This window comes from Lissotriton vulgaris, chromosome 7 (assembly GCF_964263255.1).
Source record: "Lissotriton vulgaris chromosome 7, aLisVul1.2, whole genome shotgun sequence".
NCBI lineage: Eukaryota > Metazoa > Chordata > Amphibia > Caudata > Salamandridae > Lissotriton > Lissotriton vulgaris.
Window position 1 is genome coordinate 203,192,677 of NC_141695.1, and position 24,887 is coordinate 203,217,563.

General features: G+C 48.4%; 1 protein-coding gene across 2 annotated transcripts in view; it reads right to left on the reverse strand.

Annotated features, from left to right (window-relative positions):
- Positions 1 to 1,367: 1,367 nt before the first annotated feature.
- LOC147701195 (free fatty acid receptor 3-like) overlaps positions 1,368 to 24,887 on the reverse strand; it is a 161,411-nt gene continuing 137,891 nt past the window's right edge. For both annotated transcript variants that reach the window (XM_086928593.1, XM_086928594.1), the window contains exon 2: positions 1,368 to 3,438. In XM_086928593.1, coding sequence (XP_086784719.1) covers positions 2,333 to 3,316 — 984 coding nt within the window. In that variant the 5' untranslated portion in view covers positions 3,317 to 3,438 and the 3' untranslated portion in view covers positions 1,368 to 2,332. The remainder of the gene's footprint in view (positions 3,439 to 24,887) is intronic.

Below are 24,887 nucleotides of genomic sequence, written 5' to 3' on the forward strand. Positions count from 1 at the left end.
TTTAAAAATATTAATTACTCTCTTTTTACCTGCCTCTATCTCTCACTCTACACATTTGTTGCCTCTTCAGACACACGTGATGCATTTCCCGATTGGCCTTCATGTATATTCCCTTCGTCTTTTTTTTATTATGTTTCGTTTTCCACATTGGACCTTATTTCTTTCTGAAGATGTTTACTTCTCCTTAAAACTGTGGTGCTCCTAGCCACAGATACATGACTCCTACACCTAACACAGTAGGTAGCATTATATTTCTGAGGTAGAGGTTGCAGCCAATATTGGGTCTTAGGAACAGAATAATGATGTATGAGGTTAATTCAGCAAAGTAACATTGAAATGTAATTAGAATTGTTTTGAAACTACGTTAATGGGTTTTAATTGACAAGATATCGATTGGGGAAGTGTCTAGTCAATATAAATGTTGTTTTTCATTGGTGTGTGAATCAATTAAACCTTTATGCATGGGTGAATAAAGTCATGACATAGGGTGTGAGGGTGGAATGTTTTTATGCAGTGCAAATTAAATAAGAAAATAAAAAACTTGATCTTGTAATGGATTTCGAATCTATTGCTAATTCATTACTAATATTGTTCCCGTTTCTATTTGATATTAAATATTCGAATAAAACATTATATTTGAAGAAATAAAAATGAAATATGATGTAGTGTTCTTTTTTAATAGGATACGGAGTAAATTAAAAATAAAAACATGCAGAATGAATTTCTGCTCCCACTGTCCGCATCCCGTCACATTTACAATGGATTTTTATTTTATGTTTTATACGTTGTTTCTTTGCATACCCCTGCTACATTTTTCCTATATTGCCAGCAGGTTTAAGATGTTTCAGCCCCACCTTGGGTATAGGTATTCCAAGGGTCTTCCATTGAGAGTTCTGGATGGGCTTCAACAGGTCTAGCTACAAGAGGTTTAATAATTATCCTTTGGATTCTCCTTGTTGATTATTTTGTTCACATTCATAATCTGTTTGGTCACTATTCCCTGGCAAAATCATTAAAAGGTAAAAAATATTTGTCTACTTATTTGCCTATGGCCAAATACTTGGACAAGTATTTTTCCAAATAATCAGTCTTTTTCTAAATGTTACAGTATGCTCCCGTGGACCAATAGGATGGGCTGCTCCAATCAAAGGAAGAGTTATCATTACAGCTGTTGCTTAGTGTCTTCCTAAGAGGCATTTGCCTTATCCGGTATTCTCTTTTACATGTGGTAGTATGTCTACAGAGATTCCCTACACCCTGGATGGACTTCATTAGGTAAAAATTACCACGATTGTTAAAGTATAGACTACACTTAGATGGATGTTCTGTCAAGATGGCCACAATAAACGTATATGCGATACGCAGCAGAAGGTGACCAGGGCTTTTATTATTTTGTTCGACCTTCTAACAATTGATCTTATTTTGAATGGTAATTTCTATCAATGATGCGCTGTATTTTAATTTCAAATGAAGATATCCATTGATGAGACATATATCTCAATATAATCTGCCTCTGCTGTAACTTGGAAGAGTGTATTTTACTTATCTCTTTCTATAAAGGGTGGGCTTCCTACCACCTTTAGTCAGATGACCCCTTTCATGTTTGGTGACCTACACTTGACTCTTTCGCTTTCATTTTGCCCCTTTACATGCTGCCAGAACAATGCAGGTTGAGAGTAAATGAATTATTGGTGCGGCATTTAGGCATTTTGCACTTACCGCAATATCTGTAAAAGAGTACATGAAAACAGGAAACATCTGGATCAATACTCAATAGTTCCCTGATTAGAAATACAATAATGGAAGTTTATTATGTCTGTTGTCCATTATTAGTGTGTGCACTTCTAGAGTTGTGCATGCCATGGGGCATGCGTAAGGCTCATGAGGCGATGCAGGAAGACCAAAACATTGGTAAAATGGACTGCTACTGGAGTCTCATGTTTTGGACTGACATCAGGTAGCTTCTGAATTGCAAACAACATCAATATCCTAATGCTGGTAGGAGTGAATTTTGCAAGAGGAATACTTCATTGCTTATGCCGTCATTGGTGAGTCCACCCAAGCCCTATGATGTTGGAAGCGTGACTAAAGTAAACAACAGCTGTGGTTCCCTTTGACAAGCCTAAGCTTTTGTTCCAAAACCCTAGGCAATTGATTTAGTTTATTTTTATTAGTCATCTCATTATTCTCTGACAGTGCTGCTTGAAACACAAAGATGCCTTGGTTCTCAAGAAGATCCCAAGAGAGTTTGGACAGTTCTAGGCTCCACAGGGCTCTGTGCAAAGTAGAAGACTGTTCTTCCACTTCCTCAAAAAGTCAAAAGATGTATTTTTCAAGTCACCAGCACGGACGCATTCTGTGTCTTTACTCTCATCGACTCACTCTCCCAGTTTGGGTGATAAGTGTGTAGGCCACAGCAGCCCAAGTGTAGTTTCTGCATAACTTGTGCCAGGCCTATTCGGAAGGTCTTCTGGAAAGATGAAGAAGAGAAGTAAAACACCACTGGGTCCACACTGGCATTGAAAGTACTCAACAGCAGGGCATACACTCTCCATGGGGGGCTGTCCCCTTGTAGGAATCCAATGATATGTGAGATGTTGTAGGGTAAGAAGCAGATGATGAAGTTCAGTAGTGTGGTCACCACTAGGCCAATAGCCCTCTTCTTCCTCTCTTTGTTGATAAAAGGCTGGGCTGTGAGGATTTGGACAAAACGACAATAACAAAATGTAGTGATGACAAGAGGGACAAAAAACAAGACGAGGCACATCTCCAGCCGCACCGGCAGCAGCACAGACAACTGTTTCTCAGAGAATTTGCTGTAGCACCTTTCAGTTGAGCTGTTGTTGGTGTTGTTCACATGCAGGTTGTACTGCACAATGTAAACAATGCTGCAGTGTGTTGTGGCTATTACCCAGATAAAAATGCTGGGCACAACAAAGTAAACAGGTTTCCGAAAGAGTTTGTACTTAAGGGGATAGGCTACAGCCAAGTACCGCTCTACACTCACCGCAGAAAGGAACATTGTAGTGAGGTAAATGCTGCTAAAATAGAGGAAGCCAGATAGAGGGCACAAAAAGTAAGGCATGTTCCATCTCATCCCTGAAGCTGCCTCCATCATTCTGAAGGGAAGAAAGAAGAGGAGCAGCAGATCAGAAACTGTTAGGTTGAGGAGAAGGATGTCCACCGGCACCACTTTCTGGCGAAACTTGGTAATGAATGTGCACAAAGCCACAAAATTCATTGGCAGCCCAGTCGCAAAAGTCAAGATGTAGACTGTCAGGAAAAGATTCTCCGCTCCTGGAAAGTAGTCATACATAGTGAGTTCACCAATGGACAGATACCGCCTGGAAACTTTCTGTACTAAATATGGGACTTTGTTGACTACACTATTAATAGTGTACGACAAGAAGTTGTCAGTTGTCAATTCCACTCACATTCCTAGAAAGAGAGAGACGATAGCATCAATTTAAATATAACAAAAGCAACAAAAAAAACATTCTTATTTAGCAGAAATAATTATTTTGCGACTACTTTGTGGAAAATCATTTTCCACTGGCAAATAATGCTAAACACAAGTTTAGTTTCGTTATCAAATGCACATTACTCAAAGTGGATGCTTCAATATTGTGAGCTGTTCTTTTCATTAGCTTGAAATAAAAACACCAACATCCCGCTGCGGCCATTGTGTCTCTGTATGTACAAAAGTATAATTTTTAGCTTCCTGAGCCAAAGAGATGTAATTGAAACTGTTTGTTGTTAATGGGCTAAATCTGCACTGTTATGAATATGCAGAATAGTCCATTGTATTAAGGTTCATGCTCTTGTTTATGTGAAATTAAAATCATATGCAATCAGGTGGTTTAGAAATTAAAAGTTTGATTGGTTTGCTGTACAAGTACCATTTTACTACCTTTTTACCTTTACAAAATTAAATGTCATGGACCTATGTGCCTTCTTTGTCTCATATTTTATAAGGGATTTGTAAACAGAAGGCTATTTTTGGATCAGGTTCAGGATATCAGAGGAGAAAAGTGGAGAACGGATGCAAGGCACCTGGTGCAACTGCACCCCACTCTGCCAAACCACAGAGAACAGAGACCCCTGAACGGCCTGGGGCCTGGCTTTTGACACTGCCAGCTGCCAGTGACCTCTGTTGGTTGGTGTCCTGGTGGACAGAGTTTTCCTTGTGTTTGGGACAGATGTCAGACCCAAGGGGTCGAATGGGCCATGCCACTTTGATAGCCTACTGGGATGAATCTAAAAGTAAGTTAATGTAAGGCGGTGCACAGATGGGGTCCACAGGTAAGTAGAAGGATTCCCCATGTGTTAGCTTAGTGGCACCAGAGAGCATAGACAGAGGGATCCAACTGGGTTCAGAGAGGCGTAGAACTGGCAAGTAGCCCTGCAGTAGTGGACCATTGTAAATGATCCATTGCCCTAAGTTGGGAAATCCATCAATGTATTGATTAACCTACACAGGCTTTAGGCTGGGGGGGGAGTCATGTTGTAAAATGGCCCTCTCTGAATGGTCAGCCTAAACCTTTTGCCTTCTTCCTCCTATTTTTCTGACCTCATTTGTTGTGGTTTGGGACACCAAGCTCTTTACCATGGCTGAACAGTGCTAAAGTACATACGCTCCTCCCCTAAACATGATGCCATTGGTGTATACCTGATTGGCATATTTGTTGTACTAGTAAGTCCCTTGTAAAGTGGTATAACATATACCCAGGGTCTGTAATTCAAGTTCGACTGGTTGGTTGCAGCCCTGATTGTGCCACCCGCAGAAGTAGCCATTCAAACCTGTAGGACTGCAGGGCCTGAGTGTGCCGTTTACTGCCACTTCATCTTGGCATTTAAAACTACTTGCCAAGCTTGAGCCTCCCCTTGTATTACACATAAGTCTAGCAGCCAAAGGTAGGCTCTAGGTAGCCCAAAAGACACAATGCTTTGTAAATGGAAGCTATGACAAACATCCAATTTCGTTGTTCAATACTGTGAGGCCTACTTCTCTCGTAGGTTAGCATTGGGAATTTCTTAATACACTGCTAAGCTGTAATTCCTGATCAGAGAAGAGTGGCTTTTTCATGTTTCATATGTTTGGAATGGTAATGATAATTCCTCCTTACTGGAGAAGTTAGATTTAACATTACTGTTTTAGAAATGTCGCTTTTAGAAAGTGGGCATTTCTCTGTGCTTATAACTCTGGGTCTGTGCACCCTGTCTCCATTATATGTCTGGGCTGGGTGACAGCTATACATAGTGCATTTCCTATAGATAGCCACAAACACATGAAGGTAAGACTCATCTGCATACTTAATTGCATTCATCTACATTCAGATGGGTCTTGGGGGCAGGAAGGACTCGGGGAGTCTAGATGACAATGCTCTGCACGCCTCGACGATGGCGCATTGCATTTACTTCAACAGAGCTCGACGATGACATGGGATGACATGGGTCCCCCTTTACGCATCTTGACGACGACGCAGTAGCATCTCGACATTGGCAAAAAGCTCAATCCAAAGTATTTCTTCAGTTGGACCTGTCCAGGTACTGTAGCTGGCCTGCTGTCGATCGCAGCAGGCCTGAAATTTGGATTTGAACGGGTCCCTCGCCACCTTATGTATCCTTTTGACCGCCAGTGACGTCTTAGCAGTATTTTTGCAGTACTTTTGCATTTAACCTTTAAAAATTCATATCTCGACTTCCACTGATTGGATTTTGTCGTTTTGGTCTTATTTTGCTCAGATGTATATTATGTATTATTCTATATCTTTGCAGAGTCTTTTTGTGGTGTATTAATTGTGTTACTGTCTGTGTGTGTCTGTTACACAAATACTTTACACATTGCTTCTTTAAATAAGCCTGACTGCTAAATGCCAAGCTACCAGAGGGTGATCACAGGTTATCTTTTAGTGTATATCTAGCTTACCCCGACTAGAGTGGTGGTTCCTGCCTGGCCTGGCCAGCCAAACCAGAAATCCCATTTTAATTGGAGGGGTTGTGTCATCTGCATATTGGTGGATGAACTTCATGGTGTCAAGACATGTTTCAGATGGAGGCTCCACTTACAATGAAATCCTACCTGGAACCTTGATGGATCCCACAGATAAAAGGAGAGTGTATGGATATTCTCCCATTATCTTTCACTATTTGTGAGTGGTTTGATAGGTAGGACAAAAAGAATGTGAGGGCTGCACCTCTCATGTCAAAGCATTGGCTGAATTGGGCACTCAGATAAACATGATCCAATGGTGGCGTTTAGATGAAAAATAGAATAAAGAAAGATATGGGTCGCTGCCATCAAGAATATGGTGATGTCTTGAAGGAGTTTGATGGAGGGTGTATCAATAAAATGGCCAGCTTTGAATCTTGACTGGTGAACTGTGGGTACATTAGTTTAATTTATGTGATCATTAAGTTGAAGGGAGGCACATTTTTGTTCTTTTGTTTGAGGTTGAGGGCTACCTTTACCTCATGTGTACCTAATGTTTTCCTAAGATCCACCTATGGTTTTACCTTTACCTTCCCTTTGCTTTGTTTACCTTTATTTCATGTTTTATCTTCACCTCTGCTGCAGCATTTCCCTTTACATTTATGTATTTTATTTATTTAAAGAGTTGCATATAGCGCTGGCTAGACCTGAAGGTATCAGAGCGCTTTACATGAGCATCAACAATGTTACAGAAAGAGATCAACAATTACACAATGCATCAAAAAAATAGTCAATACAATTAGGAGAGGAGAGAAAGGAGAGAGAAAAGTAGTGGAGGGGGCAGGGGAGGTGAGAAAGGGAGGGTAAGGGAAGAGTCAACAAGGAGAGACTAAAAGGAAGTCTGTCTAAAGACCGACTGGGTAGGTGACGACCGAGGTGGGAAACCACGGTCCATCTCCCCTATAGCTAAACCAGGTAGCTCCATCGGGCATCAGACAAAATAGTTCAGTCTCAATAAATTGAGAGAGGAGAGAAGGAGAGACATAAATAGAGGGAGGATGCGGGAAGAGACGACAGGAGAGACGAAAGGAAGTCTGTCTAAAGACCGACTGGGTAGCTGACGTCTAGGGAGGGAATCCCGGGCCTGTCTTCCCTATAGCTAAACCAGGTAGCTCCATCGGGCATCAGACAAAATAGCTGGATCTCAATTGACGCGGGAAAAATTCACAGATAAATGGGGTGGGGACTAAGGGGCAGAAAAGGTGAGGGCAAAGGTCAGTAGCAGCAAGTGGAGTGGACCTCTTTGCCAGGTTTCCACTGGACTGGTGTTTTCGGTCGTGTTGCTCCACCATGGCCTTCGAGCCGTGAGCAGAGCACTCCACGAGCTTCACCGTTGTATCCTAGTTCCACCTGAAGGTTGTGTTGTCGACTTTTTTCCTTGCTCGTGAGGCTTTCATCCCCGTGGGTCCTGCAGACGCGCAGTTGTGGATCTGTCTGCCGTGTGGGACTTGCTGCCACCAGAGTCCCTTGAGGCCTCTGCTTCCTGGATTGCCACGGGCTGGTGTGAGGTGGTCAGTTCCTCAGCTTCCGGAGGCCTGAGCAGTCTCGCCATCCAATCTTCCGCTCAACCCCAGAGGTAGATGTCGCCAACAGTCTAGCTTGCTCTCTTCTGCGATCGCCAAGTGGATGGACGGCTCGTAGGTAGATATCTTTGGTCTGCGCTGCCGGTGCTTTTGCCAGGTCTTGTCCTCCAATGCACTCAGGTGATCCAGTGCCTATCACCCTCCTTCTTTCCGCAGGGGCGGCTTCTTCTTGCAGTGGCAGCGTGCCACTCTGATTTCTTCTTCCTTCTTTTCTTAGTGGCGGTGGCCACTCTGTTCTTTCTTCCTTCTTGAAATGGCAGTTGTGCCACTCTGATTTCTTCTTCTTTCTTTTTTTAGTGGCGGTGGACGCTCTCCTTCTTCTTGCGACGTGACCTGGCCTGTTCTTCTTCATCGCTTCTGACCAGGCTTCCCCGTGCAGTGCGCGCACTCTGCATGTGTCTCCCTGGTCTTGTCCTAGTCCTAGGACACTATCTTCTTGTCACTCAACTCAGGGTTAGCGTCGCGGCCTTCACTTCCTCTTTCAGTTGCCTCCATTACTTTTGACGTTGAAGTTCGTTGGTCCATGTTCGTGGACCGCGCCTTGGCTGAACTGCTTGGACCTCGTGCTGGTCCTTTCTGCCGATGTCCAGCAGGTAGGCTTTGTGGTGCGACCAACTTGCTGGTCGACTTCTTGGTGCGACTATCTGGCTGGTCGGCTGTGTGCTTTGGGACCAGGCTGAGTGGTCAGGTTGCTCTTGTGTTGAGTCTTCAATTCTGCAGGTTGTCTGCGCAACCATTCTCTTTTCATCGCGGTTAGATTGCTTTGGTGCGCATCTGGGTGCGCTCTTCGTGTGCTCCTTGTGACTTGCTGCTTTGGGCTAGTGCTGTCGGCACTGCTGCGCATTTGCGTCATGCGCCTTCGCCTTTCCTGTTGTCGGGTTCCAGAACCACCGTCAGTTCGTGTGGTGGTACTCCTGTCTTCGCCATATTGCTGCAGCGATGGCCTGTGGCAACCAGGCATCACTGTACTCTCTTCCGGCGTGGCGTGAGTGCTTCTGGAGTGTTGCTTTTGGAGGGTTGCATCACCACTCCGTTGACCTTGTTCTGGTCTTTCCTTTCGCGCACACTGATGGCTGTGCTCTTTGTTCGCTTTTCTTCTGTGCATGTGCTGCGTATCCTCTAGAATGTCCTGCGTGGAGTTGCTGCACTCCTGAGGCGCTTCTAGGGCTTCTGGCGCGTTCCTGGGGTTGTCACCTTTTTAATCTTCTCGGGTTGTGTGATGGCTTGGTAGCGCTCCAGTGTGGCAGTGTTCTTTACGATTCTGGAGTGTTCCTGCGCTTCGTCAGTTTCTCCTTGTGTCCACATACAGTGTTGCCTACTCCTTGGGAGTGGCCACCTGCCAGCAGGTGGTTCTGTAACAGTCTCTGTGCATCAATTGTGTGGCTTATACAATTTTGGCTGAGCTGTGTTCATTTTGCTTATCCTAGGCTTGTCTAACCTTGTGGCATTTAACTTTGCTGCCAGTGTCTTTTATTGTGCGAGGGTAATTCTGCTTTTGGCCACTAGATGGGAGTGTTCTCTTCTCTGAAAGTGTGGGCCCGGGGTATCTGCTGGGAATTGAAACTTGTTTTTTTCCTTTTGACGAACTGTCTCCTCGCCAGCTTCGAGTGCTTCCGCTTGTGAGCAGGCCATAAGCCGGGCTCAGGCATGCCTGTCCCTTGACTCCCAAGGGTCCCACACTCCCCATGCCATAGGCGGGCACATCCTCAGATGGTCGCCTCACTACCATGTTCACTCTGCTCTACCGTGAGTCTTTTCCTGTTTCCATATCCCCTGGCTCTGCGAGCACAAAATGCATTCAGTGAGGGGGGCTCTTCTCCTTCTGCTTTTCTCCACCGCTCGCGGCAGGCCTTTCTCTTACAGGGCCATGCAGGGAGGGGGTGTTGGTGCTGCTCTGCCGCAGGCCACTCTCTGCTTCCCCTTCGGTGGTGGGGCAAGGCAGTCGGCACAGTTTACTACTCTTGGCGGGGACGGGGGAGCAGTTAGCTACTCCGCTCTCCGTCCTCCCACCTTGGGCTTTTGTACTCGCGCCCACGTCCCGCAGCTAGGGATCACCTCCGGCCGGGCCGGGGCCTTCTCCCTCTATGTGGGTAGGCTCCGCTTGGCTCATATTTATACCCTATATCCCCGGGGCTCTTCGCACGCCTGCAAACAGTCAGAGCATGCAGCGCTTCGTCGCGGGGGACAACATCGGCACTTGAGAAGCGGGGTGGCCTCTCACTTGACCTCAACTTTGGCCTCACGCAAACTCACCGGGCTCATTGCCTGCTTGACGAGTCGCCGCGGCTGATGCGGGTGGGCTCCGCTTCATCGCTCGGCGCCTGGCAGCTCTCCTCACGCTGCGGGCGCTCTCCTTTAAAGTTTATTCACCCAGCCGCCGCACTTCACACACGCTGCGCAGCGGGGGGTGGGGACGCTGCAGGCAGGCCGCGGGTGGGCTCCGCTGGTCTTGCCTCATTAAAGGAGCAGTAGATGGCGTCGCTCACACTTTTGGGGCACAGTAGATGTTTATAGTTTATAGCGGGTGACTCCGCTTTATGCGTGTCCCGGGCGGCGCTAGCAGGCGGCCGCCATTATACTCTTCTGACCATTGCGGGTGGGCTCCACTTTCGTTGCCGGTCATGGTCACTGGCTCACCTTCGGCCGACGGGCCTGTTCAACCACGCGGGTGGGCTCCGCGTTGGTCTGTTCGTGACGGGGTCAGTGGCGGCCGATGCGGGCAGGCTCCGGTTGGTCCGCACTTTTCCTCGGGGCACCGCCACGGCAGGGCGGGTCACAGCAGGCCTGAGAGATGCGGGGTGGGCTCCCGGTCACCTTCTCATTCCCCTGCAGGCCCGGGGCTCATCCCATGCCCCACGGGCCTCTCGGAGGCCGGCTCCTTTTCCAGGGGGTGTACCGTCGAAGCAGGCAGCTCTCATCCCCTTTCCCATCAAGTTTTCTTTTAGCTGGCAAGCGTGGGCACGTCGCCATTGTAGGGTCTGGCCCTAGGCCCTCATGCTGGTAATTACTGCAGACACAGGACACACTGGATACTGGGTGCAACTGGATATGAGCACGTGCGCTCGGCCCCTTTTATTATAGCTGTGTCACCTGACCAGTGACATCAGTGGTGGGTGAGTGTTTAGTGTAATTACATCCTGAGAACTAGAATGCTAACTGTAACTCTGGGTCCTTACATCATTCATCCCTAAATCAAAGCACATCTAACTTCTGGAGATGTTTGCATACAATTTCAGTAGCTACAAACGAAATCAGAAATCAGCACCATGAAATTATGCTGAGAATGTTTGTAAATGTGCTGTCAGCCTGCACTTGGCTAAACTTTATCCTGGCACTGGAGCAACTCATCATGCTGTTTGGTGATTATATAAAAGCCTTAGATAATGTGAATTTTCAGAAAAGACTTATGAACGCTCTGCTTTTTGCCACAAATTGCCTTGATATGTCTTGGAAATCGGTGGGTCCCGTAAATGTTCTGAGACGACTCGTTTCTTTTGGAATGGAAAGGGTTGAGAACTTGCTGTAGAGCTAACAAGGCTGACAACGTGACCCCTTTATTTGGGCAATTGCATGTCTGTCAACCTGCTATGCCTCTGACATTTTTTGTGACTGCCTGGGAGTTTAACCTGTAACTATCCTTTTCATCCCCCCCACCCTCCACCGCACAATCTGATTATGCCTTAGAACGTAAAGCATATGCATCTTTATTTACTCCCCCCAATATTTTCCATGGACATTCTTTCGCCGAGTGATTTGAATTAGGTGCTAATTAACAAAGTTCAACTTGTGTTCCAATGTCTCTTGGACTTTTGTTACCGTGTCCTCTTTGGGATTCATATCAGATGTCCTCAGGAGGACCAGGCAATGTTACAGAGAACCGCTGTCCTCTCGTAAGAGAAGCATTTTTTTTACAAACAAAACAACACATTGTAAAATCCACCAGGGAAAGACCAGAACTCAGGGTGGTGGAAAATACGAGAACCGTTTATTCAAGGTACAAACTACCGTGACCTCAGCCACAGCCTCTCTCACTGCTGTCACCTCAGAGTGTCCCCGGCGCTCGCCTTGGAACGCTGGTCGCGGTGACATTCTAAGTGATGTCACCGCGAGCAGCACCATCACACGCAGAGCCGCCGGGGGAGGCAGAAGAGGGAGATACCACACATCCCCCTTCCCTGCAGAAATTGAAAACATTAGATGGAACAATGAGCAGGAAACAAAAGTGGGGAAAAACCTTCATTAGGCAGAATTGCAACAGTTACATCATTACATATTGGTTGAAATGCCTGGGAGGTCTGATTACTCTCCTGTTGGGCCTGTGGCCTGGGAGAGGGACACCAGACGGCCTCCTGCTGGCGAAACCACTATCTAGTCTTGGACCACTCCCCCCCCCCCTTGCACCTTCTGGGACTTCTACTGGAGGGTGGTACTTTACAACTCTCCCTAGGTTCCATATCTTTCCTTCTTGGGTTTTGACTGCATTCTTGAAGAGTTTTGTGATTTTTGTGGGACTGCTGTACTCTGACCAGCTTGCCTTCCCTGTGGGAGCTCTGATTTTGATGTTGTCTCCAACTTTGAAACCAACCTCCCGTGTGGCCTTGCGTTGGTCGTAACCTTCTTTCCTCACCCTCATGGCCTGTTCATGCTTCCTCAAACTGTCCTTTTCTTTGGTTCGGTCCCACCACCCCTTGTGCCATTCCATCCACCCCGGGGTAAGCTTAGTGTTGGGTGTCCTTGCGCGGAGCAATTCGAACGGGGTGACGCCCGTCGTCTGATGCGGCGTGAATCTGTATGCTTCCAGACGCCTCCACACCTCTTCTTTCCAACTTATGCCACTGGCTTTGGCCAGCTGGATGCTCTCCTTGATGGTTTTGTTAAAGCGTTCGACCATGCCATTGGTTTCTGGGTGGTATAGTGCGCATCGCTTGTGTCTGATGCCTCTTTCCTCCAGGAAGTCCTCCATCTCTTTCGAGCATAGTTGCACTCCGTTGTCAGTGAGGATGTTGCTGGGGAGCCCCTCTCGGATAAATACCTCCTGCAAGAATCCGATGACGGTCTTGGTCGTGACTTCACTGACGAGTTTTATCTCCGGCCACCGAGAATACAGATCCACAAGCACCAAAATGTAAGGTGTCCGCAGTTCCCCAGACATCGGGCCCACGATGTCTAAAGCCAACTCGTCCCATGGTCCTGACGGGGGCGGCCTACACACCATGGGTGGTGACTGTTGCTTCAGGACCTTGTCGCTATTGCAGCACGGGATGCACTCCCTGATTCTCCTTTCCGTGACCAGGTCCATGTTCGGCCACCAATAGCTCTCCCTGAGTCTTTGCTTGGTCTTGGTGATACCTAAGTGCCCTTCGTGAGCTATCTCGACCAGGTTGTCTCTCACGGTAGCTGGAGGTACGAGTCTTGTTCCCCTGAACAGGCATCTGTCAACAATGGTTAACTCGTCCTTAACAGCCTGGAAAGGCCGTAGGTCTTCATCACGTTTGTCCCCGTGCTTCCATCCATCCCTCACTCTTCTGCAAACTTCTTCCATGATCTTGTCCTCTTCCTGTGCCTTTCTCCACGTTTCTTCACCCAACGCCTTCTGGATGGTGCAGACATTCTCAACCATGAATCCTTCTTCGTCTTCATCTGTTCTATCTCGCATTTCACTTGCTTCTACATCACTGACAAGTCTGGACAGGCAGTCAGCTGCAAGGTTTTGCGTTCCTGGGACATACTCGACATTGAATGTGTACTCCTGGAGGTTGACCACCCAACGCCTTATCCTACTGGAGATGGCATCCAAACCCTTCTTGCTGAACACTTCCACCAGCGGTTTGTGGTCGGTTCGGAGGGTGAACTGCGTGCCCCACAGGAAGTCTCTGAATTTGCCTACTGCCCAGGATACCGCCAATGCCTCTTTTTCGATGACTGAGTAGTTGTTCTCAGATTTTTGGAGTGACCTTGAGGCGAAGGCTACGGTTTCTTCTCCTTCCACACCTTTCTGGGTAAGAACGGCTCCCAACCCTTTTGCACTAGCATCAGTGGTGAGGATTGTTGCCCGGCCGGGCATGTAAGACTTCAAGCTAGGGGCTTCTGCAAGCGCTCTCCTTACATCCTCGAATTCGCTCTGGCATTCTTGGCTCCATTTGAATTCGCTTTCTTTCTTCAGCAATAGCCTGATGGCGTAAGTCCTGCCTGCTAAGTTTCTAATGAACTTTCCATAAAACTCCAACATCCCCATGAATGATTTGATCTCATCTTTGCTTTTGGGGGGTGACAGATTCACAATGGTGTTTTGCAGCTCGACCTTGGGACGTATGCCTTCTGCTGTGATCTTGTGACCCAGGAAATCCAACTCGGCACAGCTAAAAACACATTTGTTCTTCTTCACAGTGAGACCCTGGGACAAAAACCTCCTCAGCACACATCTCAGTCTCTCATCATGCTCAACTTGGTTCTTAGCAAAGACCAGCACGTCATCCTGGTAACACATGACGCCAGGGATGCCTTTCAGGATGTTGCTCATGATTCTCTGGAAGACGGCAGCCGCCGAGACTAGGCCGAAGGGCATCCTTTTGAACTTGAAAGCGCCCATGGGTGTCACAAAAGCAGTGAGTTCCTGTGACTCCTCGTGAAGTTTTATTTGGAAATAGGCCGAGGTGAGATCGAGGGTGGAAAACACCTTTGCACCCTCTAGCATGCTCATCATTTGGGTGATGTTCGGCAAGGGGTATCGGTCAACGACGACCTCTTTGTTGAGTGCCCTCAAATCAATGCAGAGCCGGACTGACCCATCCTTTTTCTTCGCTGCCACGATGGGCGCCAACCATTCGGTCGCTTCCACAGGTTCGATAACTCCAGCCTTGCACAGTTTCTCCAGTTCAGTTCTGACCTCCTCCTGTATGGCTATGGGGAGTCTTCTGACTTTTGCCACAACGGGCTTGGCATCCTCCTTCAATTTGATTTTGTGACAGTAGTTCTTCAAACACCCAAGCCCTTCTCTAAACACCTCTTCAAATCCTCTTGTGATGTCAGCCTCACCTTCCTGTATCTCCTGTATCAAAATCTGGGGATTGCTGTTGGGATTGAGGTACACTCCCAACCCCTTTTGAGCACGCCACCCCAAAATGTTGTCCCCTACAGTGGACACATATACTTTGGACACAGTAGACCTGTTTCTGTACTCAATTTTACTCAGGAAGTATCCTTTCATGGAGATGGGGCGCCCCGCATACCCTCCTGGCCTCAGGTCTAACCTCCTCAAGATTATTTTGCCTTTGGACACACGTGAGAACTCCTTGGCATTGATAATAGTTATTCTAGAACAGGAGTCAAACAATGCATCTAGATCAACCTCCCCTACTTTTATGGTGTCTTTGGGACTATCGACTTGATCTTCATCAACCTGTGCTGTAACTACAGTACACATGGGGTTTCTGGGGCCAGGTACCTTCAACCCATTTACTTGCACAACCAACTCGTCGCACACCACATTCGTTCTGTCTCTACTCTGTCTACTGGTCCCCTGCCCACTCTTGCAATATTGCTTGAAATGGCCCTTCTTACCACACTTATTACATGTGAACCTGAGGGCGGGACACTCCTTGTCATTGGCTAGGTGCCCTTGTTTCCCACACCTGTAGCAGGTACCTTTGTATGATCCTCCCGGTCTGCTTTCTTTCTGTTCCTTGCCCGCTGCCTTCTGACCCTTAACTACAGACACAGTCTCACATTCGGACACCACCTCACTGACATTGGTCTTGTCGTCGTTCTTCTTCTCCCCTGCATCTTGCTTAATCTCCTTGACACACTGCAACATGTGCTCTACCTGCTTGGCTATGATGAGAACTTCTCTCAACGGCGGGTCATCTTTAAGCCATAGCTCCTCACGCACTCGCTCCATCCTACAGGTCAAGACAAACTGGTCCCTAATTCTCTCCTCGCTAGCTCCCCCAAACTTGCACGTAGCAGCTAACTTCCTTAGCTCAGACACAAAATCTTCTATAGATTCCCCATCCTTTTGTGCCCTCTTACCAAAATGGTACCTCTCCATAATTGTGCTGGTCTTGGGGAGATAGTGTAAATCTAACTTCTTTAGACTAATTTCAAATTCATTCAGACCCCTTGCCTCCTGCGCCCCTAAATCCGGGAGATGGTCTAGGACTTCCTCTCCCTCTGCGCCCAAGTAGTAGGCCAGCAACGCAACTTTCCTTTCAAGACCTAAGTTGGGCCCACACACAGTAGCGTAATTAAGGAACACTTTTTTCCATTTCTTCCACAGGATGGTGGGGTCACCTGGGTTGGTCAAGAAGAAAGGTGGAGGGGTCACACTTTGCATGCTTAATTTACAATAGACAGGGAGTAACTCTAACCCTCAAACATGCACCTACCCACCATGTAACCAGCTATGTTCAGTGAGAACTTGAAATCTGAACCAAATATATTTGACTTTAGGGAACAAAGATGGAAACTACCAGCGAAAGCACTATGAGGAGAAAATGAAAAAAAAAAATAGTCTTTCCACCCCTGCACTGCTCTCACTGGCTAAAACATATACGCAGAAAGATAAAACCTGCCCCTCGAAAATTCAATACTTTGCTTCAAATGTTCCAAGATATAGATGCTTCTTGGTGCAGTATGTCAGCACAGTACTCCAATCAAAATGGTCACACTGCTGTGCTCTCAATAGTGCCACCACCAGATATTTCACGAGCCTAGATAATTCTGACAAAGAGGCACTGCCCCCCTTCGCTCGCAGGCTCCTTACTCCTTCCACGTCGTGCTCCCAGAGGCCTGTGGGCGTTCCACTCACGTTCCTTACAACAGCCTAAACGCCTCGAACTTCCTCGCAGCGCTGGCAAGTTTAAGTCTGACAACAGCCCAAAACGCTTAGCTAAATCATCCAACGCAGTAGGAAAGCGCCTCAACACCTTCAAATTTTCACCTCTTGCGCCGCCTCGTGTGTACTTTCCTCATCTGGGTGTCAACAGCCACGCACCACTATCGCAGGGCTCTGAGCAGTGTAGCAGGGGGAATACAACAAAGGAGGCCAGGCTTCACATGCCCCTGTGGCGAGTACACACAGGGTTGCCCTGCTGCAGATACACGGAGCGCGCGGTGAAAGTCTTTAAAGAAGGGCTGGGAACCATGCGCCTTGCTCCCGCTTTGAGTCACAGTTTCCGGTGGCGCTATAAATTCCCGCAGGCAGGGTCTGACTAGAACTGAAGAGTTACCTCAATTTGCCAGCTTACAACGTCAAGGCTCGCCACACACACGTGGTCGGAAGGTCAGCGCGTTGGGACACAAACAGCCGCACCTCACCTCTAGAGTGTCAGTCAGGAGGAGACTTTGCTCATTCGTCCCCAGGCACCTCTGATTCCTCCGCCTTCCTTCAAGTGGATGACACGTCCCTTAGTCGAGCTGCTCCTCACGTCGGTCAGCCCCTCGCCTTGCAGTCAATTTCAAAGCGACTCGTTTCCTTCTCAGTAGTCTTGCTGTTTACGCTCGAGTCAGCTGCTGCAGTTCCGATTTTCTTCCGTCGGCTGGCTGTGTTTACTCGAGTCAGCTGCTGCAGTTCCAATTTTCTTCCTTGGCGTGTTGAGGTCACGGGCTTTAACCCTCGTCGCCAGTGTAAAATCCACCAGGGAAAGACCAGAACTCAGGGTGGTGGAAAATACGAGAACCGTTTATTCAAGGTACAAACTACCGTGACCTCAGCCACAGCCTCTCTCACTGCTGTCACCTCAGAGTGTCCCCGGCGCTCGCCTTGGAACGCTGGTCGCGGTGACATTCTAAGTGATGTCACCGCGAGCAGCACCATCACACGCAGAGCCGCCGGGGGAGGCAGAAGAGGGAGATACCACACACATGCTCCTTAAATAGCCGGGGGCTATTTTTTAAAATTTGTTTTGTTTTAAAGGAGTAATTTAGGTCTGCTCTCTTTTGAAGGCCTCTATCGCTGCTTCTGGAATTGGTGAACTCATTTTACAGGCGGCTTCACCTTTATTACTGCTCATAGCTGCCAAGGTTTTAGATTGCCATGCGTGACATTTTCATAGTTTCATTGTAATTATGAGTGACATTTTAGCGCTAGAAAAATTAAGCAATGAAACATATAGAGAAACATATAAAATATCAGAATTTACACCCATTTGAGCAACACGAAACTCTAAGAAGTAATTGAAATAAAGTGCGCTAACAGGGGCCTGCCTGCGAAAAGCGCCAGCGAGCTGCTCTGGCAATCCATGCAAACATAAGCAAATTCTCACGGTATGTGTAGAGATAAGATCCAGAGTGGAAACCAGCATATTCTAAGCATGGTCCAATGTTGGCAGCTTAGCCCCCATTACACCATCCCTAAAATAAATAAAAGTTATCCTCCAAGCAAACTGATAGCAAACTCGTCATAAACAATACAGGTGGAAACAATCCTTTTAAACATGCGGCAGAGTTAATTTACAAACATGTGTCAAAAAATATAAGAAATACGTGACCCTTTGCAGTGAATCATACTGTGGCTACTCACCATGCCTACGACGTGAAAATATATCCAATGAATAGACTCCTCAGTCAATGCACATGAATAGTGATAATCACAATTGTAGCAAAAAATGTAGTGATAGCTGCCTAGATTAACAAAATATAAATGATGTCCTTAAACCCGATGATACAGTTCAGACACAAAAGTTTAACATGCACCCAGGCTGTCATTGAAAACAAAAAGAAAAATGAATCAATGCTCCATGAATAATTATTCGCCATTTGCTGTTGTATAAAGATGGGCAACAGGATTTCACTGCGTGCGTGTGACACTAATGTCCTCTTATTGGAAAATGCACCACATTCCTGTTACATTATGACTTACGTATTTCGTCTCTCCTTCAGAACCCCTAAACACAACTCCTGGAAGCCCGCCATAATCCACTGTGTGTGTTCTGTTCTTCTTCTGCAGTCCCCAGGCTGAGGCATCGTGACTCTCCCTCAGTGACGACTGGCCCTCTCACAGCTGTTGCATAATCATGCAGCACTCTTTGTCTCCCTCACCTAGGGTGACCAACTGGCATTGGTGCAAATTCAGGACGCTGAGTGTAAAAATTCAGGACAAAGGGTCCAAATTCAGGACACAAATTCAGGACAGGAGGTCAAAATTCAGGACAATAGGTACGTTTTACAGACACATCAGAGGTCGCGCAATAATATATAAGTAAGCCCAGCCATTTCCAAACATATTCAACCGTTTGCAAACCTATCCATCATGTATCCTTACATCTATCATTTCACTCATCCATCCCTTCATCCATCCCCTCATCCATCCTTTCACTCATCTCCATTATCCATCCATCCATCCATCCACCATTTCACCCTATCCATCTGTACACTTATCCATCCACTCTTTATCCCATCCATCCATTCACTCATCCATTCAGCCATTTACCCTTTCACCAATCCAGCCATCCTTTCACTTACTAATCCTTCCACCCATCCACTATTTTAGTCATCCATCCATCCATCCTCCCTTTCTCTCTCCATCGACCCTTTCACTTAGCCATCCTTCCTTCCATCCATCCATCCATCAATCCACCCACCCATCCATCCATCCATCTACTCATCCATCCATTGACCCTATCACTCATCCATCTATCATTTCACTCCTTCACACATCTATTCATCCTTTATTCCATCTACCCTCCCTTTCACTCACTCATCCATCCTTACATCCACCCTTTCACTCATACGTCCATTCATTCACCCTTGCACTTATCAATCCATCAATCCATCCATCATTTCACTCATCCACCTACCCACCCATCATCCACCCAACCAACCACCCACCCACCATCCACCCACCCACTCATCCATCCTTTCACTCACCCACCATCCATCCACTGATTCATCCTTTCACCCACCCACTATCCACCCACCCACTCATCCATCCATCCTTTCACCCACCCACTCATCCATCCATCCTTTCACCCACCCACTCATCCATCCATCCTTTCACCCACCCACTCATCATCCATCCATCCTTTCACCCACCCACTCATCATCCATCCATCCTTTTACCCACCAACTCTCAATCCATCCATCCTTTCACCCACCCATCATCCATCCATCCGTCCGTCCTTCCCCTCATCATCCATCCTTCCCCTCATCATCCGTCCATCCTTTTCCCTCATCATCCATCCATCCTTTTCCCTCATCATTCATCCATCCATCCTTCTACCCACCCACTCATCATCCATCCATCCTTCCCCCTCATCATCCATCCATCCATCCTTCCCCTCATCATCCATCCATCCTTTTACCCACCCCCTCATCATCCATCCATTCCCTAATCATCCATCCGTCCATCCATCCTTTCATGCACCCCCTCATCATCCATCCATCCACCCTTCTCCTCATCATCCATCCTTTCACCCACCCCCTCATCATCCATCCATCCATCCCCTCATCATCCATCCATCCATCCATCCATCCTTCCCCTCATCATCCATCCTTCCCCTCATCATCCATCCATCCTTTCACCCATCCATCCATCCTTCTCCTCTATCCATCCCCTCATCCATCCATTCATCCCCTCATCCATCCATCCATCCCCTCACCCACCCCCTCATCATCCATCCATCCATCCATCCCCTCATCATCCATCCATCCATCCTTCCCCTCATCATCCATCCTTCCCCTCATCATCCATCCTTCCCCTCATCATCCATCCATCCTTTCACCCATCCATCCTTCCTCTCATCCATCCATCCTTCCCCTCATCCATCCATCCTTCCCCTCATCCATCCATCCTTCCCCTCATCCATCCATCCTTCCCCTCATCCATTCTTCCTTTCATCCATTATCCATCCTTCCCCTCACCCATCCATCCATCCATCCTTCCATTCATCCATCCATCCATCCATCTCCTGATCTATCCATCCTTCTCCTCCATCCATCCACTCCATCCATCCATCCATCCTTCCCCTCATCCATCCATCCATCCTTCCCCTCCATCCATCCATCCTTCCCCTCCATCCATCCATCCCCTCCATCCATCCATCCATCCATCCCCTCCATCCATCCATCCTTCTCCTCATCCATCATCCTTCCCCTCATCCATCTTTCCCCTCATCCATCATCCAGCTACCCTTCCACCCATACATCCAGCTATTTACATTTTCTCTCCATCCTTCCCCTCACTCATCAATCCATCCATCCTCTCTCTTTAGCCATTTATTCAATCTTTCATTCATCCATTCACCCTTTCACTAATTCATCCAGCCATTCACCCATCCCTTCATTTACTTACTCGCTGACCTTTCCATATTAATTTTGAGCTGAGCCCTTTTGAGAAGAGGCCCATCAAAACATTCACCCTTGCTGCAGGGGCCGTTCCAGGACTGGGACAGAAGCCACCCAGGGAGGAGACAGGATCCACCACAGGGGGGGACAAGAGCCACCACAGGTGGGGATGGACTGGAGCCACAACATGGGGGGACAGTAGCCATCCCAGGCGTGGGGTGGACTGGAGCCACCACATGGCGGGACAGGTGCCATCACTGAGGGGAGGGCAGGAGCCATCACAGGAGAGGGAACACAGGGGTGGGCATGCAATATTCTAGTATCATCTTGGGCTCCTCTCCTGCACAAGACAACGAGAAGACAGGCTCGCTGTCCAAAATGCCATCCCCCGCTGTGATGTACAGTACTTACAGGAGATACTCTAAGAGAACTGATTGAACTGATAGTCCTCCATACTTTGTTAATCAGTGTGGGTGCGATTGTGCCATTTCTTTATTTTCTTACATTATAGACTGCATGTTTGAAGAACCGAGGTTTGCTTACAATTTAGTGACAGTAATTAAGCCCTGTGAAGAGAACCACGTGCTGCCTCGGTGTAATCAGGGGTGTAATCTGGCCGAGTCTCGGATGTTTGGGGCCCTGGGTAGAAATGGAATGTGTGAGCCCCCCTCTAAATAGCAGAGACATGACACATTCAGGGCTGTTTGCATGTGAATAGATGTCGCTGCTCCTGAACCGGCAGCCCCTCCCTCTCAGTCACCTTCGAAGCACCTCTTAACAGGTCATCAAGGGCTGGAGGTGTGAGGGTTGCCATCCCGCGGTGCCTCTCCAATGCTGCGGGGCATCTGAGGAGCTTTGGTGCAACATCGGAGTGAAGAAAAGAGGTGGGTGCAAGCTGTGCCGGCTTTAGGGTGGAGCAACCGGTGCCCTGTTAAAATGACGGACAAATGGCGTCCGTTAAAGATTCCTTCACGGACAACGGACAGACGGCCGAAATTACGGACTGTCCGTGAAATTCACGGACGGTTGGCGCCGGCCTGGGCTGCTCTGTAATTCACCTGCGGGCGGCGTGGCCAATAATTCAACTCCTGGACCTGCCGTGCTCCAGCGCGGGCAGCTCTGCAGGGCAGGACAGGGTCTGAGGTGCGAGCAGCAGAGTGGTGTGAGCCAGCGGCCGAGCACCATGATGCCCGGGACCCTGGCCAGGCCCGCAAATCAGTGAGGCTGAGCAAGCAGTCGAGCCACTTCATAGCAGATCTTTACAAAATGTATAACTTCCTTCGCCCATTGGTAGCAGTACGTCACGTCACGTGCTCCTACGACGCTACGGCAAGTCTCCTGTCCCTCAGCCCCCTGGCGCAACGGAATTCAAAAAGGTTGATACATTGTAGCAGCACTGGCTCAGGCTGAGCCTGCTCAGCTGCTGGGAGCCCCACAGCCTGTGAGAGCAGCCAGCACAGGCAGGGTCGGATTGGGATCACAATTCGGCCCAGGCACTGACGAAAAAAGTGGCCCACATTCAAGAGGCGTGGCCCATATTTAAGGGGCGTGGCCCACATTCAAGGGGCGTGCCCTTTCATGAAACACCATTTGCACAGACAAGGAATGAAAGTGGGAGGATACTGTTCTTGCACACGACACAGGGCAAAGGTGACAATGGCCTACATGCTGAGCAACTAAAAAAAATAGCAAGGCCCCTTTTTGTCACAAAATTATTCCAGCCCTCCAGCACAGGAGCACCTGAAAAGCAGCAAAGCCCCTGCTATTACTAACCTACTCAGCCCTCCCCAGACCTTCAGCTCAGAAGCACATGAACAGAGGTAAGGCCCCTGAAATTAGTAAATTAATCAACCCTCCAGGCCTTGGGAAAATGTCCTGGCAGGGGAGCACAAAACACAGCTTTCTGGGTCATCCAAGGTAGCCAGGTAGCCAGGGTGAGGCTGAGGTGAAGCTGGTGCATGGGAAGTGCCTTCCCAGTGTGTTCTGGCAGTTTGAGTGTTTACTATTTACTGTAGTATTACCCTTGTACCTGTGTATGGTACCCTTTTGTAACTTGCACAAGTCACTTTTCTCTTGTAACACACTGTTTGCTCCTCTCACTTTTGTTTGCTTTAGATACTTGCACAAGTGCCACCATTGCCTACGTAACGTTTGTTCTTGTGCTGGAGTGTCTGCCATTAATTGCAGTATTATACCTCTACTTGTATTTTGTATGCTTTTGTAACCTGCACACATGTCACTTTTTCCTCCTGTAATGTATTGTTTGCTCCTCTTGTATTTTGGTTGCTCACTATTGTCACTTTTGATTCATGTAACTTAACGTTTACTTTTGTAATTTGTCCACTTATAATTTTCTCCTCATGTATTATTGCTGTTCCTAGTGTGAAGCACTCTGACATCTTCGGTAAAGTCTGCGCTATATAAAATCGCATAAATAAATAAATAAAACAAAAAAATTCCAAACATCACCAGGCCCCCACAGCAAGACCCATTCTTCCTCGCCCACTGTGCCCTGAATGTGAAGGGCTGTGGGCGAGGTGTTAAGAGTAACACCGGTTCTGGGCTGCATGGGCGCCAGGGGGCCGAGGTGCAAATGGCTCAAAGGCCTGAGAAACACCTGGCCCCCAGGGAGGCCGATTATTGCAAACAATCACCCCTCCCCAGCCTAGCCTCAGCTTGATTGCTTGGCAGGGCAGGTGTGAAGGAGAGCCCACAGCTGAGAATCGCTGTCTGGCCACATAGCGAGGCTTCTTTCATTTTCTCAGTTTCTTATTTCCGTGCACTCTGTGGGCCGTTTTTTTTTCTCCCCTTTCCTAGTCCACTCTCTGTGGACTGGGACAGGGGAGAAAAAAAACGGCCCACAGAGGGCAGTGAGGCACCGGCCCTTCGGCCCATTCCCGAATGCCCGCCTTGCCAATCCGCCCCTAAGCACAGGCACTCGAGCGCACTGCCAGCTTCCACACACAGTTGTTTGCAGGGCACTTTTTGTGACAGCAGAAACTACTGCATTATGCGTGACAATGCATTTCAGTGCGGGGATGCAGACCACCACACTGAAATGCGTTAGTGTCACGTATGATGCGTGATACTTGGCAGGACTGACTGCTCACCTGTTTTTTACGATGCCCTTTACAGGATTCCTGCTATGTCGTGGCAAGAATGAGTATTATGGGAATGCTCACTTCACTTATCCCAATAAAACTTTGAAAGAGTTAAAAGTTCACGCACATAGTAAAGTGACTCAAGTACATTGCCGGGCCCCGGGGATAGTCCAGGGGATAGTCCAGGCAGGGGAAGGGGAGGAGTTAGGGGGTGGGTACTTAAGCGCGGGGGAGGAAGGGATCTTCCTCTTTTCTGCGCCTGGCACCATCGGGAGGGAGCTCGAAAGGAGTTGTAGTTAGTGCGTAGTTTGAGGCCTAGTGCTACTTTTGGGATTGTGCTCGGAGCTGTTCTACGGCAGCTGGGGTTTATCTTGTCTTCCTGTTCTTGGCTTTTGGCTCGGGTAGGATGTCTGGTGTGTCTGCGGAACAGGTCCATGAGGCCTTGTTACTGCTTGCTAGGGCCGGCCGCGAGGACCTGATTAGGCCCGGGGTCATGGACCAGGCCTGGGTGGGGGCCACCAGGGGCACGAGGGCTGCCTCGGCCGGGGTGCATGCGGCGGTTTTCGCCTGCTTGGAGGATGACCAGGTTCTGGAGGGTGGGCCTGAGGTCAGGAGGGGGGGGGGGTGTTCCCAAAGATACGGCGCGGGGCGGGAAGCGCAGGACAACCTCCGCGCGGCCCTTCCCCCCGCTGGACTTTTTGCCTGGGGCCTCGGGGGCGGCCGTGAGGGCGGCGCTGCTGCGCTTCCGCTCCGCGGGCCCCTGTTGGCGCCGGCCGGCGCCACGCGGGGGGAGGAGCTAGGAGACGCCCAGGCCGGGCCCGCTTCAGGCCTGGAGGGGTCGCTGGATGGCGGCGGGGCCTCTGGGCCCGTGGCCCGCTTGGAGGAAGCCTCTTTTGGAGGGGATGGGTCCGGGCTTGAGATGCGGGAGTC